The sequence below is a fragment of the Patella vulgata genome, chromosome 6 (genome assembly GCF_932274485.2).
Source record: "Patella vulgata chromosome 6, xgPatVulg1.2, whole genome shotgun sequence".
NCBI classification, from domain to species: domain Eukaryota; kingdom Metazoa; phylum Mollusca; class Gastropoda; family Patellidae; genus Patella; species Patella vulgata.
The window spans coordinates 69,671,676-69,692,358 of record NC_065884.2 but is presented as its reverse complement, the minus strand read 5'-3'; the positions used below and the strand labels follow the sequence as shown (position 1 = coordinate 69,692,358).

General features: G+C 37.4%; 2 protein-coding genes across 2 annotated transcripts; one reads left to right on the top strand and one right to left on the bottom strand.

Annotated features, from left to right (window-relative positions):
* Nucleotides 1–361: 361 nt before the first annotated feature.
* LOC126824065 (innexin unc-7) lies at nt 362–7,785 on the bottom strand. The gene is made up of 2 exons (XM_050553237.1): nt 7,673–7,785; nt 362–3,474 (listed from the first exon to the last, which is right to left on the bottom strand). The coding sequence occupies exon 2, from the start codon at nt 3,459–3,461 to the stop codon at nt 2,298–2,300; it is 1,164 nt and encodes a 387-aa protein (XP_050409194.1). The 5' UTR covers nt 3,462–3,474; nt 7,673–7,785; the 3' UTR covers nt 362–2,297.
* A 4,828-nt stretch (nt 7,786–12,613) lies between these two features.
* LOC126824074 (innexin unc-9) lies at nt 12,614–19,617 on the top strand. The gene is made up of 2 exons (XM_050553251.2): nt 12,614–12,751; nt 17,279–19,617. Exon 2 carries the CDS (start codon nt 17,292–17,294, stop codon nt 18,408–18,410), a length of 1,119 nt encoding a protein of 372 aa, XP_050409208.1. The 5' UTR covers nt 12,614–12,751; nt 17,279–17,291; the 3' UTR covers nt 18,411–19,617.
* The last annotated feature ends 1,066 nt before the right edge of the window (nt 19,618–20,683 follow it).

Genomic DNA, 20,683 nt, shown 5'->3' with positions numbered 1-20,683 from the left:
AACAATGTTGTGATTGTGAAATAAATTTTTTTATTTGCAAAGGTAAACACCGATATTACGTAAACTACTGTGAGCCCACGTTAGCTCAGTGAGTAAGGCGCTACGTGACAAGAAACACTGTCTAATCATTCGAATGACACGAAAAACCGAAACCCCGTTCACACATTGGCGTGCATGTTATAGAACCATATTGAAAGTTTGGAATTCGAAAAAAGAGTAGACCATAATGTTGCTATGAGGGCAAAATTTTACCCATGCCGAATTCTCGTCTTCATTTGCCCAGTCGGTGCAAAAAAGTAGGACGTTAAACCCCATTTCATTTTCGCGACCACTAGTCGACAGGAAACAAGAAAAACAAGCAGGGTCTTGGTTCGTTTTATTATGGATACATTACAAACTTGTTCCAAAACAAGAAAATATCATAATTCATTTATATGAAATATTGAAAGTCCAAATTAAAATTGCTGATGGTGATAGATGAAAATATTATCAAATACTCCGAGAAAAATCATAAAATATTCAGTCTTAGACAACTCTATTTAGTACAATTTTACAAATTCTCATAAAGTATGATCATGAAAGATAGAGCATTATATATTCTCGTTGAGTATACTAATTAGATATAGAGCCTCAAATATTGTCATAAAGTATGATAATGAAAGACAGAGCTTTAAATATTCTCATTGAATATAATAATTAGATATAGAGCGTCAAATATTGTACGGTGATTAAATATTTCTCTTAAAGTATGATATTAAGATATAAAGCCTTTAATAAGCCTTTAATTAAAATATAAAGCCTTTAATAAGCCTTTAATTAGAATATAAAGCCTTTAATATTCTCATATAGTATGATAATAAAATATAGATCGTTAGATATTCTCATATATATAGTATGATAATACAGCATTAAATATTGTTATATAGTATGATAATAAAATATAGAGCGTTAAGCATTCTGATAAAGTATGATAATAAAATACAGAGGTTTAAATATTCTCATAAAGTATAATAATAAAATGTAGGGTTTTGAATATTCTTATAAAGTATGATAATACAGCGTTAAATATTTCCATGTAGTATGATAATAAAACATAGAGACTTAAATATTCTAATATAGTATGATAATAAAATATAGGGTTTTGCATATTCTCATAAAGTATGATAATAAAATGTAGGGTTTTGAATATTCTCATAAAGTATGATAATAAAACATAGAGACTTAAATATTCACATATATATAGTATGCTAATAAAACATAGAGACTTAAATATTCTCATAAAGTATGATAATAGAACGTTAAATATTCTCATAGAGTATGATAATAAAATATAAAGCGTTAAATATTCTCATATAGTATGATAATAAAATATAGAGCGTTAAATATTCTCACATACATGTAGTATGATAATAAAATGTAGAGCTTCCAATATTCTCATATAGTATGATAATAAAATATAGAGCGTTAAATATTCTCATATAGTATGATAATAACATGTATAACTTTAAAGATTCTCATATAGTATGATAATAAAATATAGAGCGTTAAATATTGTCGTATAGTGTGATAATAACATGTATAACTTTAAATATTCTCATACAGTATGATAATAAAGTGCAAAATTTGAGGCATATCCGCCAATATATCGCTTCAGCCTAATGTACAAGGTCGATATTGTGCTTGCCCGTGTAAGCAAGATGCCCCGGTGTTGTCGAAATCAGGACTGTATGTGTGTTCGTACATCCAATTTACAGGCGACGATTTAGGGATTGCTCTCGTTTTTCTTATAACTTGACAAAATAGTGGCGCACATGGATGAAAATCTTAGTAATGAGTGCCACCATTTTGTACGATCACATGATAGTGCTTACGCTGATTGATCAAACAAAACTAGTACTGCACAAGAGACTACAGTTGATAAATGATTGCAGACCGACAAAATTCGATATTTGTTAATGTCGCAGTAACGAACAAGCGGCTGATATTGCTAGCAATATTGGAGCAAGTAACAATTGTGTACAAATTGCCTTTGGTCATCGCCTGTATGCCCCTGGTTTAAAAAGATATCCCCGGAGTCATTACTTAGGTAAATTCCAAGGAGATACGCGGCCAGAGATCAGTATCGAAGGAGCTGATTGTTTTGCCCGACAGAACATCGCCCACAAAAATACCGTTTGCTTTCATGCTGATGTAAGGCTGTAAAAAGGATTGGGGTCTGTACCTAGAAACAGGCTATTGTCTTCACTGTGCAAATAATGATCTTAACGAAATATCTAATTGTTTAATAGTAATCGTGACTACGGAAGACCAGATTTTTCCGATCTACTAACGTCCATCAATGGGGAGGTGCTTGTATCAGCCTCAGCGTTCATTCCAATATTCGTCATGGGCATACTGGTCAATGCATCTTCTCCCACGTGGAAGCCCGATTGAGAGTTATACCCCTTTGGCCCCTGGTTCGCGCTCGACTGTGGTGATTGGGATAAAATGGCGGCCACTTTTCGTGTCATTGCCAAGCCAGATCTATTCTGAATGTCCAACAACATCAACAGCGAATCATCGACAGAAAAATTCCTTTGGTTTAATTCTTTTACAGGAATAATTCCTCGGAATCGCAGTCTGACTATCGGCGGTACAATAAGCGAGGCCAACTGAACGACCAAAACGAGGCCAGTGAATATGCCGACGCCCAAAAGCCAAAACCAGAAAATATGAATAAACTGTTCGTATAAATAGTTGATGGGCATATTGCATTGGATGGTATGACGTTGAACGACCTGAAACTGTCTGACTGAAAAATCGCAGAGAATGGTTTTAGGAAAGATGTAAACCGGAACCGTGATGGTTTTGTTCATCCTCTCATTGTATGTTTCAATGGTTTCCTTTCTAACGGAATCTCTGAAATAACGTGAGACAAAAATAAACTGGATAAGAAGATTAAGGCAGACTAAAAGTTTGACAATAATGAAGGATAGAGTTCTAATGAATGAGCTTTGATTCTGAGATTCTCTGATGATATCAGCGAGTTGTTCAGCATTTTCTGTATTATTCGCATGGTTGTCCTTATCGCTAATTGTGGTGGTCGGATTTCGTAGAAATAAATCAAACACCAACTTGACAGCACGTGGTATCTGGAATCCCAACATCATAAATATTAGAACCACTGGAATCCATGTATGGAATGTTTCTGTTGACCTTTCACCGCCGTGATTTGAGACTGGGATGACATACTGCAAGGGAAGGTAGACCTTGCCTTGTTCCCAGCATACCTCGTGTGTGTATTTTCCCAGTTGGTCAGTGAACTGAGCAGGCGTCCAGCAGCTGATTAACGACTCCAAAAATACATATTTAAGCACAGCAACCAGAGAAACAAACAGTAGCAGAATTAAACTCGTCCAATAAAAGTTCAGTTTTTCACTGAAGTCATAATACGATGAGGCTAGACTTCTACCCATCTTCATCAATGATTGGATTCTGAAAATAAAAAGAATAAAAGTACATGTAAAATTCCCCAAGAAAGTGCACAGCGTGTGAGACATCTTTTGTTAGCAATGTGTTGCATAATATATTAAAATATCCCCTGTTGTGTTTGGCCTCCTACTTAAAGATACGTTATGGGAGAATAGATAAAGAGTTGGAAGTTCTCACTATAATAGTTCAAAATTAGATAATGTAAAGAGAATATGCTGAAAATTTCAGTCAAATTGATCCACTCTGAACTGAGATTTTAGAGATTGAATCATTACTTAAGTCGGTACGATATAAAAAAACATCGTCTCGATTATCCATTTCATGATTTAATCACGAATGAAAGTTGAGCAGCAAATCGGATCCTAATCCAGTAAATATCGCAGGCTAGCGTTGACATCGAGACTTGATTATGGTCTGGATAAGTTAAATAATGTCTAATTAATAATTTAGATAAGATTTCAGGTCTAAAGAAAGAACTGCAATAGGCAGATTTAGCTATTGCATAATGTATGTTTAATATGATTAATACAATGACGTCATTATTAATGTGACGTCATAATGTATGTATAATATACTAAGATATCCTCTGCTGTGGTTTTTGATCTTCTAGTTAATATACCAAGATATCAACTGCTGTGGTTTTAACGAATGTACCTCATAGCACACTGCTGCGGATTTATTTTGGATTTAACGTATGTGCCGTATAGCACACTGTCGACAGTTGAAGGCAAAATAGAGTACTAGATTGTTACTGTTGAAGGCAAAATCAACCATAATTTATGCAGAAAATTTGATAAAATAGGCATTTTGAGCCCCACCTCTCACAACAACAGAAGAGAACTGATTATTTTACAACGCCGCTTCCAGGGATAAATTCTCCACACTCATGCTATGCTGAACATGTAAATATTGAGGGGGGGGGGGGGGGCGAATGGTTAGCACGTTAGTCCCGAAATGACCTAGTTTGTGTCGAGTGGACGTTAAACCCCATCTCTCTCTCTCTCTCTCTCTCTCTCTTAAAACAAATCATTATAACCTATGTAAGGCAACACAGTAGTTAAGATCTCATTAACTAAATATAACTCCCGTTTTTTTTCTCTCCACCCGGGATAATGTCATGCAGTATGCTTTGGGGGACATTTTGGGGTTCACGGTGGCTAGGTGGGTAAGACGCTGGCTCGCTAACCTGGAGGTCACGTGTTCGATCCCTGCATTGACCGAGAAAGTTTATCGGGATTTTCCGACGTGGTTTACCCTTGTCAGTGGTGCAGAACCGTGGGCCTGACAAGGACAGCTGTCTAGTCCTTCGGATGAGACGAAAAACCGAGGTCCCGCGTATATACTGGAATGCACGTAAAAGATCCCCTGCCAGATGGAATTCGATATAAGAGTAGGCGATTAAAATTTCCCTCATAGCACACTGTATGGCGTATGCACGTCTTCATTAGCCCAGTATAGGAGCAGAACAGTAGGACGTTAAACCCCATTTCATTTCATTTCATTTCATTTGAGGGACATTTTGCCCGAACAGCGCCGATACGTCTACTCGTATATGGGGCACCGACTGCCAGGGGTTCTTTTAGGTCCATGCCTCGGTTTTTCGTCCCATCCGAACGGCTACAGCTTGTCCCTTGCTAAACCCTCCGTCCTGCACAACTGACAAATGAGTATTTTCTCGGACAAAACTGGGAGGGAATTCGATACCTCCTGATATTAACGCCAAGATATTTCTATCCTAAATACATAGCCCCGTAATACAATCCCTACTGCTAGGTTATCAGGCAGATTATATACAAATAGAGCCCCATAAAACCATCGCTTATACTGCTAGGGTATCGGGCTGACTATATACAAATAAAGTCCCATAATACAATCCCTACTGCTAGGGTATCAGGCAGATTATATACAAATAGAGCCTCATAAAACCATCGGTTATACGGCTAGGGTATCGGGCTGACTATAATATATCGTATGAACTTGAATAATTTATTGACAAATTCTTCTATTAGTCATTAATTATCTTATTACAGTAAATTATTATTCTGTGTAATTACATCTAAAATGGCAGGGTCATGGTATTTATCTGATAAATTGATATAGAAACAGCGTAAAAATTCTATAAACTTAAGGAAATGGCACGGAATGTTAGTTTAACGGAATAGCATGATATAGGATTTAATGGAATGCCATGGAATGGGGTTTAATGGAATGGATGGGGCTGGGTTTAACGGAAAACGTCAACATTGATTAATCAATGTCTGACGTCATAGGTCAAAAGCAGCTCGTATGATCCCTGACGCGATCTCCCAGTACAACTGGTCAGATCTTCATGTAGTGTTTGCCATCGAAAGTATAAAAAAACGAAACGAAATATAGATCTGTATTTTAATCAGATTGGTTTCGACCGAGATCAAAATTATCCGAGCATTTAGTTTGGTATATTGAAAGATGCATTATGTAAAATATAAATAAAGAGGGGATCACGTGGCTAAGTGGGTAAGACGCTGGCTCGCTAGCCTGGAGGTCGGGTGTCCGGGCAAAATTTCCCTCATAGCACACTGTATGGCGTATGCCCGTCTTCATTAGCCCAGGTTAGGAGCAGAACAGTAGGACGTTAAACCCCATTTCATTTTATTTCATTATAAATAAAGAACTGACAGTTCTCAATATAATAGTTACAAAATAGATAATGAAAAGGGGATATGCTGAAAATTGTAGTCATATTACTTCCTTCTGAGCGGAGTTACGATATTATACAAAGTCTCGATTATTCATTTTGCGAATTAAATTACTAACTGCCAATCGTGTTAAATATACATTTGAACATCAAAACCATCCGATTGTCAACTACGTTTATTATGGACTTAGCATGTGTATATATAACAACATTTCAGGTCAAACGAAAGATCTGCATTTACAGATATAGCTCATGCATTGCATCTTTAAGTATTTGGACATAGACATTGACACAAATAGGTCGCAACGCATATAACAATGTAATATGAATGTATACATGTAAACTGATTTACATTCAATCGTTTCCGTTTTTAATCTAATTTCAAATCAGTTACGTTCGGCGAAATACGGCATGCTCTAGATAAGAATATGAGGTCACCGTTTGACATGACTTGTTGAATATGTCTAGCCTTGTTCTTCGAGTTCCTTGTTACAAATAAAATGAAACGCATTATTCGTGTACCAATGGAAAAATGTTTATTTTGTCTTAAATATCGGATATCGGAAACCCAGTATGTATTTAAATTGATAAATAATTCGTGTTTTCAATGTGGAAGACTTTGGATGCTATAGTTCGAGCTACTTTACTAGTAAGTGCAGGAGGACCGCACAACGCGCAAAACAAAAATCTACAAGATAAACCTGCGGACACGACAGAAAATAGACATTGCACCAAATAAACAAATATCAGATTAAGTGAATATATCCGGGGGCCAACCGCAAGCGTCCACTGCGCTGCACAGTCCCAGGCCTGTCATGTTACAGGCTTCACTCAAAAAGAAAAAGTTATTGTATATTTAATTTTTTGTATTCTTGTATATTTAAAGATACATTATGGGAGATAAGATAAAGAGATGGCAGTTCTCGCTATAATAGTTAAAAACTAGATAGTGTAAAGGTAATTTGCTGAAAATTTCAGTCAAATTGATCCACCATGAGCCGAGAAAGAAGCCGGTGAAATTTTTGCATAGTCTCGGTTATTATTACTAAAATCATTAATATAAACAGCATAGTCTCGATTATCCACTTTTTCTGATTTAATTATCTTTGGCCGTTAGCGACATTTAAGAATCTAATCCAGCCTACATCGAAGGCTAGCCTTGACATCGAGAGTTTATTATGGTCTGGATAAGTTAATTAATGTCTAATTGATAATTTAGATAACATTTCAGGCCTAAAGAAAGACTTGTAATAAGCAGATTTTGCTCTTGCATAATGCATGTTTAAGTTTTTGTATATTTATTGCCTATTTTAATACATTTACTCCAACCCCGTGGGTTTTCTCCGGGTCCTCCGGTTTCCTCCCACTGCTAAAGACCCCTACGCGCAAGCGAATTATTGAAATAAAATTGAACCATGTGTTAGTCCCGAAATGATCCAGTTTGTGTCGAGTGGACGTTCAACCCCATTTCTCTCTCTCCCTCTCTTAATACATTTACACAATAATTACAATATTATAACTTACGTGGTAGGTTACTGTGCGTGCCTCCCAGGAAGGATATAGTCCTTTTGACATTTCCCCTGTCAAGTTAACTGTTTAATTATATTTACCAGCCAACCAGAGAATAGCATGATATATTTCACTATGTATTAAGGGTTATATTAAACACTGTACTGTATGCCATGATAATAATGGTCTATGTTACATAGGTTATATTCTACAAAATATCAGAGGGTTGGATGGCCAAAAGGTTAGCACGTGCGCGCTGTATCATAAGGCCTGTCATTGAGTCAACTGGCGTGGTTTCGAATCCCGGTTAATTTGCTTGCTACAACCGAAAATCTGTCATAGTATATTATACATTTCTTGACAAGGAGTAGGGTCGTCTGTCCAACCTCGTGGGTTTTCTCCGGGTCCCCCGGTTTTCCTCCCACTGCTAAAGACCCCTACGCGCAAGCGAATTATTGAAAATAAAATTAAACCATATGTTAGTCCCGAAATGACATAGTTTGTGTCGAGTGGACGTTAAACCCAATTTCTCTCTCTCTCTCTCTCTAAAATATGCTGGCTGGGTAAGATGCTGGCTCGCTAGTCTGGAGGTCACGTGTTCGATCCCAGCATTGGCCGAGAAAGTTCATCGGGATTTTCTGACGTGCTTCCCCATGTCAATAGTGCAGGACAGAGGGTCTGACAAGGACAGCTGTCTAGTCCTTCGGATGGTAGGAATAACCGAGGTCCCGTGTGTACATTGGCATGCAAGTCAACGATCACTTGACAGTTTGGGTTGGATTTCGTTTTCGATAGAAAAAAAAAGTAGGCTATACATCATGATAATATTTTCTAAGTTACACAGGTTATATTCTACACTATATTCGGAAGTAACGGTGGATAAGTGGGTAAGACGCTGGTTCGCTAGTCTAAAGGTCGCGTGTTCGATCCTAGCATGGGCCGAGAAAGTTCAAGGACAGCTTTCTAGTCGTTCGGATGGTACGAAAAACCGAGGTCCAGTGTGTATATTTGCATGCAAGTAAAAGATCACTCAATATAAGAGTAGGCCATTGTGCCGCTGCCTGGGCAAAATTTCCCTCATAGCACACTTTATAGCGTATGGCCGTCTTCATTAGCCCAGTCGGAGCAGAACAGTAGGACGTTAAACCTCATGTCAGTTCATTTCTATACTATATACCGCGGTAATATTGTCTATGTAATAAGGGTTATATTATAAGTCTAGTATATAGGACACATTTATTATGACGGTTGTCGTGCGCTAACCAGTTTCTGCTTACAGTTTTTGAATAGCCAATAAAAACACTGCAGTCCGATGAAGATTCTAGTTTCAATTTATTTGTTTGGATATTTCTAATATATTTTTAGTGAGAAATTGGGAACTTGGCTTTTTTTACCCCTAGCTGGACATTGTGTTACAAGGGGCGTAGTCCCACTGTGGCATTTTGAAACTGAACATGCCGTTGTGAAAAGTGTTTTCGCCATTCTTAAAGATACATTAGTTAAAAAGTTTAATAAAGAGTTGGTCATTCTTGCTATGATAATTCAAAAATAGATGATAAAAAAAAAAAAAATATTGCAAATTTTAGTCCAATTACTTTATTCTTAGCGGAGGTGTCACTAGAAATAGGCAACAACTGTGTCAGCACCGTCTACGAGAATTGTCGATCATTTGATAGACAGACGATAACTCCAAACACATATGCTCGATTGTCAAGTAACATTCTCAATGGCTATTGTACCCTCGCTTCGTAGGCCGTTCATCGGCTGTATCCACGCCATCTGAGAGTCTACAGAGTTGATTTTGAGCTTTTCATGTAAATAAAGGTTTAATTAATAATTTCGATAACATTTGAAGTCTAAAAAAATACAGACTTGAAATAGGCAGATGTTGCTTTTGCATAATGTATGTTTAATATATGAAATGGCGATTCGTAGAACACGTTCTATCGTTGAATACTTTTACTTATATTTATGCATACACCACGCACTTGTATTATTCGTGGAACACCACCTATCGTGGAGTATTTTTAGTTAATTTGTGTAAACACCACATCGTAGAACACCCACGTACCACCTATCGTTTACTAATGTAATTTATTTTATAATTTTCAGCCGTTGTATACATTATGAGTTTCCATGGTTACGTGACAGTTATAATTAGAAATAGGAGTAGACCGTAGCACCGTTGTCCGGGTACAATGTCCCTTATAGCACGCTGCATAGCGTGTGCTCGTATTCATTGACGCAATTGGTTTTAAATAAGGCGTTAAACCCCATTTCATTTCTACATGATTAGCTAAACTCTTGTGGCACCAGCCTAAACTAGTGGGCTAACATTCTACTATATATCATTTTAGATTGGTCGCACATAGTTATTAAACGTATGACGAGCCAGTTGAAGGGTTATAAGTGGGCCTGGATCCGACTGGGCAAACAGCCAGACGAATTAAGATGTCACGTCCCAACCCTTTGTCAATTAATACCCTCGAAATAAATACTGACATTTTTTTTTAAATATTTTAACTCCTAACGAGGTGTGGGGTGACAAGGCCCGCTATATTTAGACATGCACTCTCAAACCCGACAAGGCGTAAACTTGTTTGCCTAACATGGGTCCCATTGCTACAGACCCCTATTCAAGCGATTAATAAGATAAAATTGTACCATATGATAGTCCCGAAATGACTTAGTGTTTTTTTTCTAAACAATATTTTTATAAAGATTTGTATCAGAATAGGGATTGGGGTACAGTCATAGTTTATATTAAACCCTTCTCCCTGTCAGATATAGATACATGTATTTACATTTCATAAATAAACAAACAATGACCTAATTTATGTTGAGTAGAGGCTAGCTCCCTCCATCTTTCCCTATGCGGAATGCTTAGCATGTGCGCGCTGTATCATAGGGTCTGTCATTGAGTCAACTGGCGTGGTTTCGAGTCAACGATTGTACGTGACAAGGAAAAGGGTCGCCTGTCCAACCTCGCGGGTTTTCCCCGGGTCCTCAGGTTTCCTCCCACTGCTAAAGACCCCTACGAGTAAGCGAATTATTGAAAGAAAATTAAACCATATGTTAGTCCCGAAATGACCTAGTTTGTGTCGAGTGGGCGTTAAACCCCATTCCTCCCCCCCCCCCTCACATTCACCCAATAATGTTATTAATCATCTACTATAATGGTGTACTAAAGGTTTACACATAGACACTTAATAAACTCAAATCAGACCTACTTTTAAATTCATTTAAACCCCACCTCTCTCTCTCTCTCTCTCTCTCTCTCTCCCTCAAATGCGTTCTTGTGTGGCGGGAAGAGGGTGGTTGTATCCTGTTTACACACCGGTTCAATAACAAAGAGTATAAATATACATTATTCAAGAGCTACATCTACGTATTGGGGATTTTCCATTTGGCCTCAAATGTTATATAAATCATTAAATTAGACGTTTATTTACAACTCCCCAATCTGAACGACAGACCCACAGCTAAATCTATTTGTTAAGGCCAGCTCAATTTTTGTCAAGGTCGCTGACAAGTTAGGGCATGTGATTGTTGGCGAGATTGTAGGTTAGGGTTAGGGTAAGCATTGGAACTAGGTCCAGGGTTAGGGTTAGCGCTAACACTGTTTACAACTCGTGACCTATGACGAAAAATTGAGCTGACCTTATCATTTAGCACTAACCACACGCCCAACCTACCTGCAAAAAAGCTAGCTGCCATTTAATTTTCGTACGTCAGTTACGTACGACAGCTTGCTAGAGCTTCGGATGGTTTTGATTTTCAAAGGATTTAAATAGGGTTGACATTTAATGATTTAATTTAAAAATGGTTAATCGAGACTGTCTTTTATCGTAATAACGGTAGCAATGACAATCGAGACTGTCTATTGTCGTAATAACGGTAGCAATGACAATCGATACTGTCTATTATCGTAATAACGGTAGCAATGACAATCGAGGCTGTCTATTATCGTAATAACGGTAGCAATGACAATCGAGACTGTCTATTATCGTAATAACGGTAGCAATGACAATCGAGACTCTCTATTGTCGTAATAACGGTAGCAATGACAATCGAGACTGTCTATTATCGTAATAACGGTAGCAATGACAATCGAGACTGTCTATTATCGTAATAACGGTAGCAATGACAATCGAGACTGTCTATTATCGTAATAACGGTAGCAATGACAATCGAGACTCTCTATTATCGTAATGACGGTAGCAATGACAATCGAGACTGTCTATTATCGTAATAACGGTAGCAATGACAATCGAGACTGTCTATTATCGTAATAACGGTAGCAATGACAATCGAGGCTGTCTATTATCGTAATAATGGTAGCAATGACAATCGAGACTATCCATTATCGTAATAACGGTAGCAATAACAATCGAGGCTGTCTATTATCGTAATAACGGTAGCAATGGCAATCGAGACTCTCTATTATCGTAATAACGGTAGCAATGACAATCGAGACTGTCTATTATCGTAATAACGGTAGCAATGACAATCGAGACTGTCTATTATCGTAATAATTTTAGCAATGACAATCGAGACTATCCATTATCGTAATAACGGTAGCAATGGCAATCGAGGCTGTCTATTATCGTAATAACAGTAGCAATGACAATCGAGACTCTTTGTTATTGTAATAACTGTAGCAATGACAATCGAGACTGTCTATTATCGTAATAACGGTAGCAATGACAATCGAAACTGTCTATTGTTGTAATAACTGTAGCAATGACAATCGAGACTGTCTATTATCGTAATAACGATAGCAATGACAATCGAGACTGTCTATTATCGTAATAACGATAGCAATGAGAATCGAGACTGCGCTGTCTGCAAACGAATGAAGTAATTCGACTGAAATTTTCAACATATCTATTCAACTTTTGTAACGAAGACAGTCAACTCTTTACATAGCTCATCCTTAATAGACATGTACCAATAGTGTGCGATCCCGGACAGCTATTACGCAATTATGTTTAACCAGTGGACGAAAACAGGATGTTTATGTATAGATGTTTATATATAAATCTGATATCTAGTTATAGATGTTTATCTTGTAATAATCCGTACAGAGCAAAGGTAAGATTCTTCTTTCACTTGTTGATGTTGAAAGATGCATTATGTTGAAGATGCATTATGTTAAAGATGTATTGTGTAATATTTAGATAAAGAGCTACTATAACAGTTTTAAAAAAGATGATTTAAAGTTAAACATACATTATTACGTCATATTAATAATGATGTCAATCATATTAAAAATACATTATGCAAGAGCTAAATCTGTCTATTGCAGGTCTTTCTTTCAGCCTAAAATGTTATCTAAATTATTAATTAGACATTAATTAACTTAATAAGTATGTGTTACAGTTTATTGCTCTATCCAGTTACTAAATGCCTCTAAAAGATCATATAGTGAAACCCTTCGCTTACTTGCCATGTCAAATTTCATTTAAACATACATTATGCAAGAGCTAAATCTGTCTATATTGCAGGTCTTTCTTTAGGCCTGAAATGTTATCTAAATTATTAATTAGACATTAATTAACTTATCCAGACCACAATCAACTCTAGATGTCATCGCTAGCCTGTGATATTTACTAGATTATGATCCCATTTGCTGCATAACTTTCCTTCTCGATTAAACGATTAAATGGATAATCGAGACTACGCTGTTTAACGTACTGACTTTAGTAATGATGACCGAGGCTAGGCAGAAATTTTATTCGCTTAGTTCTCGGTTCATAGTGGATCAATTTGAATGGAATTTTCAGCAAATTGCCTTTACGTTATCTAGTTTTTAATTATTTTAGTGAGAACTGCCAACTCGTTATCGAATCTCCCATAATGTATCTTTAATATATTGAACATTTTATTCAAATTACTTTATTATGAGCGCCGTTGTCACTGTTTGAAGTCTTGACATAGATTGCTTATTATCGTAGTAACGTTACTTGTTAATCGAGACTCTATCTTCGCATCTCCATTTTTAAATTAAATCATTAAATGGCGATCTTATATCTATCCATTTACATCTCCACCATCCGATCGTCTAGACCAGTGGTTCTCAACCTTTTTTTGCTAAAGGCACACCTTGGAACACATGACAAAATAGCGGCACACCTGGCTAAATGTACATGAAAAATATCTGAATTTTGCAATATAAAAACATGGTAAGTCGGACGGAATACAACCGTAGACAGGGACTAGTCATAGACACACAGAATGACTCATAAAGAAAAACACCACAGCTATGAACTTATCAGTAGACACCAGTGAATACTTATTTGGGATCATGTAGGGTTTTTTACATTTTCTTAGTGTGCCGGTCAAAATTTCGCGGCACACTTAGGAAGATCTCGAGGCACACCTGTGTGTGCCGCGGCCCACTGGTTGAGAATCACTGGTCTAGACAGTTGATTATTGGCTTGTCATTTGAATAAATATCTGAATAAATATTTACACAACATTTGGAGACAAACTATATAACATGCAGTAGACTGATTCAGCTCTTGAATAATGCATCATTAATTGAGTGAAATCTCTATTGGAACCTAATATCGAAAATGAAGATAAGCATACGCCACAGGGGAAATTTTGCCCGGACAGAGGCATTGCGGCCTTCTCTTATATCGAATTCCAACTGCAAATGGGGGATCATGTGGCTAAGTGGGTAAGACGCTGGTTCGCTAGCCTGGAGGTCGGGTGTTCGATCCCTGCATTGGCCGAGAAAGTTCATCCCGATTTTCCGGCGTGGTTTCCCCTTGTCAGTGATGCAGGACGGAGGGCCTGACAAGGACAGCTGTCTAGTCCTTCGGATGAGACGAAAAACTGAGGTCCCGTGGAATGTACGTAAAAGACCCCTTGGCAGTTGGAATTCGATATAAGAGTAGGCGATAGTGCCGCTGCCCGGGCAAAATTCCCCTCATAGCACACTGTATGGCGTATACCCATCTTCATTAGCCCAGTATAGGAGCAGAACAGTAGGACGTTAAACCCCATTTCATTTCAAATTCATTTCATTTCCAACTGCAAATGGATCTTTCACGTTCACACCTATGTGTACAGCGTCCTACTCACTTAGCCAACGTGGCTCCGCGAAAAGCTATGTCTCGTGCACACGCAGACGCCCATGTAAAGTAAACTTTGTCAGATGTAATTCGGTGACAATCAGATAATTTAGTAATAAATCCTCCGTCCAACCTCGTGGGTTTTCTCCGGGTCTTCCGATTTCCTCTCACTGCTAAAGACCCCTACGCGCAAGCGAATTATTGAAATTAAACCATATTTTAGTTAAACACCATCTCTCTCTCTCTCTCTCTCTCTCTCTCTCTCTCTTAATCCTCCGAACACTTGTCTACTTAAAAGTAAAACAGAACCAGTTGAACAGTTCTGAATGACTTGGTGATAGTAACAGTTGTAGGGAAAATGTTGTTATGATAATTGGTCTCATTATGATAAATCCGGTATCCTTGACATTTCTACATAATTAGATAATTGTAAATACATAATACCGATGGGGTGTTCCCACTTTGCCGGCAGGCTTTGATGTCAAATTTTACCGCTTATCCAGAGTTAATCCTAGAACAATGTTGTTATAAACTATAGGCCATATCTTTTTTAAGAATAAAACTGTATTGATTTTAACAAATTTAATTTTTATTAAATGGCATTAAATAATTTACGCATATAAAAATGCATTACAATTTACACATTACAGTGAATTGAATTCATGTTTGAATGCATAACGCCGGCATGTACTGTGTTCAAAATGTCATAAACCGAACATAAAACCGAGAACATAAAACGCCCCATGAAGTTGAAATTCGAAATAAGGGTAGATTATAGCGCCGCAGTTCGTGCAACATTTCCCGAATAGACTTCATGGCGCATACCCGTCTTTATTAGCAAAGTTATTGAACAAACGCAGGGCGTTAAAACCCATTCCCGTGCATTTCATATACCTAGCTTGGCGGAGGAACCTAGGGCGTTAAACCCCATTCCCGTTCATTTCACGCCCCTAGCTTGGCGGAGGAACCTAGGGCGTTAAGCCCCATTTCCATTCATTTCACGCCCCTAGCTTGGCGGGGGAACCTAGGGCGTTAAACCCCATTCCCGTTCATTTCATACACCTAGCTTGGCGGAGGAACCTAGGGCGTTAAACCCCATTCCCGTTCATTTCACGCCCCTAGCTTGGCGGAGGAATCTAGGGCGTTAAACCCCGTTCCCGGTCTCCTTTTATGTCACGCTCAAAACTTGGCGGAGGAATCTAGGACACTAAACCACATTTCGTATCATTTCACACCCCAATATTGCCGGAGGAACCTAGGGCGTTAAACCAAATTTCGTATCATTTCAAACCCCTAGCTTGGCGGAAAACCGCGAGACTCCGGTCTCCTTTTATTTCACGTCCATCACTTGGCGGGGGCACCTAGGGCGTTAAACCATAGTTCCTATCATTTCACATCCCTAGCTTGGCGGAGAACTGTGGGACTCCGGTCTCCTTTCATTTAAAGCCCCTAGCTTGGCGGGGAACATAGGGCGTTCAACCATAGTTCCTATCATTTCAGCTTGGCGTAGGAACTTGGGGCGTTATACCAAATTTCCAATCATTTCTTGTCCCTAGCTTGGCGGGGGAACATAAGGCGTTAAACCTAATTTCCCAACCCTAGCTTGGTTGTAGAAAAGTATGACGTTACACACCATATCCCTTAGCAACCGTAGTGTCTGTTACGCTTAGAAACGTACATGGCGTACCCTGGGGATCTGGGTATGTTGCTGTATTTTGCAGGTCAATACAGGAGCATTAATAACATCATTCTATTTTGCCATGATGTCCGAACACAACACGAGATAGTGAAAATGTAGACTGGACAACCTGCTCTAAATGACGTCAGCTGGTTCCTTCGTCACTGCGCTATTCTGACTTCAATGCAAGTCAGAAAAGGAGTGACGTAGGAGCGAGTCTGACGTATTAGAGCAGGCTATCCAGTCTAGTGAAAATGTTGAGAGAATACTCTTCGAAATAAATCAGTAACTGTTCTTCCATAAGTATGTGTTATAGTTTATTGCTCTATCCAGTTACTAAATGCCTTTAAAAGATTATTTAGGTAAACCTTTCGCCTACTTGCCTCGTCAAATTTCATTTAAACATACATTATACAAGAGCTAAATCTGTCTATTGCAGGTCTTTCTTTAGGCCTGAAATGTTATCTAAATTATTAATTAGACATTAATTAACCTATCCAGACCATAATCAACTCTAGATAGCATCGCTAGCCTGCGATCTTTAGTGGATTATGAGCCGATTTACTGCATAACTTTCCTTCACGATTTAATGATTAAATGGATAATCGAGACTATGATGTTTATCGTACTGACTTTAATAATGATGATCGAGGCTAGCAGGAAATTTCAATCGCTTAGTGTTCGGTTCATAGTGGATCAATTTGAATGAAAGTTTTAGTAAATTGCCTTTACATTATCTTGTTTTTAACTAGTATAGTGAGCACTGCCAACTCGTTATCGAATCTCCCATAATGTATTTTTAACATTCGAGTCGCATTCTATAATTTTCTTTGTTTACAATCCAATCCTTTTTATTTTCAGAATCCAATCATTAATGAAGATGGGTAGAAGTCTAGCCTCATCGTATTATGACTTCAGTGAAAAACTGAACTTTTATTGGACAAGTTTAATTCTTCTACTGTTTGTTTTTCTGGTTGCTGTGCTTAAATATGTTTTTTTGGGGTCGTTGATCAGCTGCTTGACCCCTGTCCATTTCCCAAATCCAATGGGTAATTACGCCCACACGGTATGTTGGGAAAACGACAAATTTTACATTCCACTGGATGATGAGTCATTAGTCCCTGAACAAAATTTAAGAAACGATATGTCAACAGCGACATTCCATACCTGGATTCCAGTCGTTCTAATATTTATGATGTTAGGATTCCAGATACCACGTGGTGTCAAGCTGGTGTGTGATTTATGTTTAGGAAATCCGACCAACACAATTAGCGATAACCAGACAGAGAATGCTGAACAACTAGCTCAGATCATCAGAGAATCTCGGTATCAAAGCTCATTCATTAGAACTCTATCCTTCATTATTGTCAAAATCTTGGTTGTAGTCAATATTTTGATCCAGTTAATATTTGTCAAATTGTATTTCCGAAATTCTGTCAGATATGAGGCCATTGAAAGTTACGATTCGGATTTGGACGAGATAGTTAATAAAACCACCCCTGTCTCCGTTTACATTTTCCCTAAATCCATTTTATGCGATTTTTCCATCAAACAGTTTGAATCCGTTCAAAGTTACACCATCCAATGTAACATGCCCATCAACTATTTATACGAACAGTTTATTCATATTTTCTGGTTTGGGCTTTTGGGTGTCGGTATTTTCACTGGACTCGTTCTGGTCGTTCAGTTGGCCTCGCTTACTATACCGCCATTTGTCAGACTTCGATTCCGTGGAATTATTCCCGAAAAAGAATTGAATCAACGAAATTTTTCTATCGATGATTCGTTGTTGATGTTGTTGGACATTGAGAATAGATCTGGCTTGAGCATGGCGCGCACGGTAGCCACCCTTTTGTTCCAGTCATCAGGAGACGACGCGTTAACAAGTATTCCCATGACGACTAATGGTGCAAATGCCCAGACTCATACCAGCCCGCCCCCTGGCGTTGACGAGAGTAAATATAATAGACTACAAGACTCGTGTAAGATGTAAATACTGGTCATTTTTTTTTATACGCAACTTATGCTTTCTTTGCACAATTAGTCCCGCTTAAGAATGACACGAAGCAAGTTGACCGACATTCCTACATCAACGATTTCATTCGAAAATACTAAGCATATATTAAGAATTTCCCCCCCCCCCGCTTCCATTTAATAACAATTTATTATTATACTTATTATCATATGTAACGCTTTATATTTTATTATCATACTTTATGAGAATATTTAAAGCTCTATATTTTATTATCATACTTTATGAGAATATTTAAAGCTCTATATTTTATTATCATACTTTATGAGAATGTTTAACACTATATATTTTATTAGTATACTCAATGAGAATATTTAACACTCTATAGTTTATTATCATACTTTATGAGAATATTTAAAGCTCTACATGTTATTATCATACTATATGAGAATATTTTATGCTCTTTATTTTATTATCATACTTTATGAGAATATTTAAAGCTTTATATTTTATTATCATAATTAAATGATAATATTGGAAACTCCACATTTTATTATCATACTTTATGAGAATATTTAAAGCTTTTAATTTTATTGGAAGCTCCACATGTTATTATCATATTCTATGAGAATATTTAAATCTTTATATTTTATTATCATACTATATGAGAATATTTAAAGCTCTACGTTTTATTATCATACTATATGAGAATATTTAAAGCTTTTAATTTTATTGGAAGCTCCACATGTTATTATCATATTTTATGAAAATATTTAAAGCTTTATATTTTATTATCATACTATATGAGAATATTTAAAGTTAGATATTTTAATGCCATACTTTATAAGAATGTTGAAATCTCTACCTTTTGTTATCATATTTTATAAGAATATTTAAATCTCTATCTTTTATCATCATACTTTATGAGATTTTGTAAATTGTATTTACCGCAGTTATGTAAGGTTTAATATTCAACTGGGACATTGAAGAATATACAATCTTCTGTACACTCTACGTCACTCGAGCAGACCACAAGCCGATAGGTTGGGATTACATCTTTAAGATTATTTAACTTTCTGTAAATTTGAACCTAAAATTCATTTTAATCTATGGTCATAATTCAATTAATAATCTAAATTTAGACTACCGGCTTCATTTGAATGAAATCCAATATTTTATAATGTTTCAATATGTTTGTAATACATACATAATAAAACTAAAATCCATAGTCTGGTTCCTTCTTTCTTGTTCTCTGGGGGGCGGGGGATGGCCGAATGGTTAGCACGTGCGCGCTGTATCATAAGGCCTGTCATTGAGTCAACTGGCGTAGTTTCGAATCCCCGGTTGTGTGTAAGGAGTAGGGTCGCCTGTCCAACCTCGTGGGTTTTCTCTGGGTCCTCCGGTTACCTCCCACTGCTAAAAGACCCCTACGCGCAAGCAAATTATTGAAATAAAATTAAACCATATGTTAGTCCCGCAATGACCTAGTTTGTGTCGAGTGGACGTTAAACCCCATTTCTCCCTCTCTAGTTTTCTGTCGAGTTATTTTGAAAATATCGATATGTGCCTTGGGCACAATAGCCAACGGGGACCGGAAATACGCTAAAAGTCTTCTTTTTTTTAAAAAAAAATGTAAATCACTGATTCGCCAAGCTCGGTACTCCTATATGAACCACTCACTGGAATAATTCTCATATGGTTTTCTTATGATCATCTTCGTCAATCTTGGGATTTATTCCCCAGCACCGTCTTAATTCTCTTCTTATTTTGCAAAGGATGTTTTTGGAAGTTTATGTAACTTTTGTCCGATCCATTGACTTTGTGGTAATAAAATATGTTTAAACCAACCACAAATCGGGCATGACATCAATGCAGCCATCTTTGAATTGTGACGTCAAATCGGTACAACTGTCCAAAGAGCAATCATAGCAAGTTTCCTGTCGATCTTAGCCAAATTAGGTGAGACCTCGACTCTATCTAACGAGCATCTTCCCAAAGGCAACAAAAAGAAAAACAACAAGAAGAAGAAGGTCCTACAAAATAAACTCTATGAATTTATGGGCTTTGGATGGCCGAATGGTTAGCGCGCGCACGTTGTATCATAAGGTCTGTCATTGAGTCAACTGGAGTGGTTTCGATTCCTCGCTCGTACGTGACAAGGAGTAGGGTCGCCTGTCCAACCTCGTAGGTTTTCTCCGGGTCCCCCGATTTCCTCCCACTGCTAAAGACCCCTACGAACAAGCGAATTATTGAAATAAAATTGAACCACACGTTAGTCTCCAAATGAGCTAGTT

Excerpts from the sequence above, each read along its gene's own strand:
- LOC126824074 (XM_050553251.2), top strand. The coding sequence starts at position 17,292 with ATGAAGATGGGTAGAAGTCTAGCCTCATCGTATTATGACTTCAGTGAA.
- LOC126824065 (XM_050553237.1), bottom strand. The coding sequence starts at position 3,461 with ATGAAGATGGGTAGAAGTCTAGCCTCATCGTATTATGACTTCAGTGAA.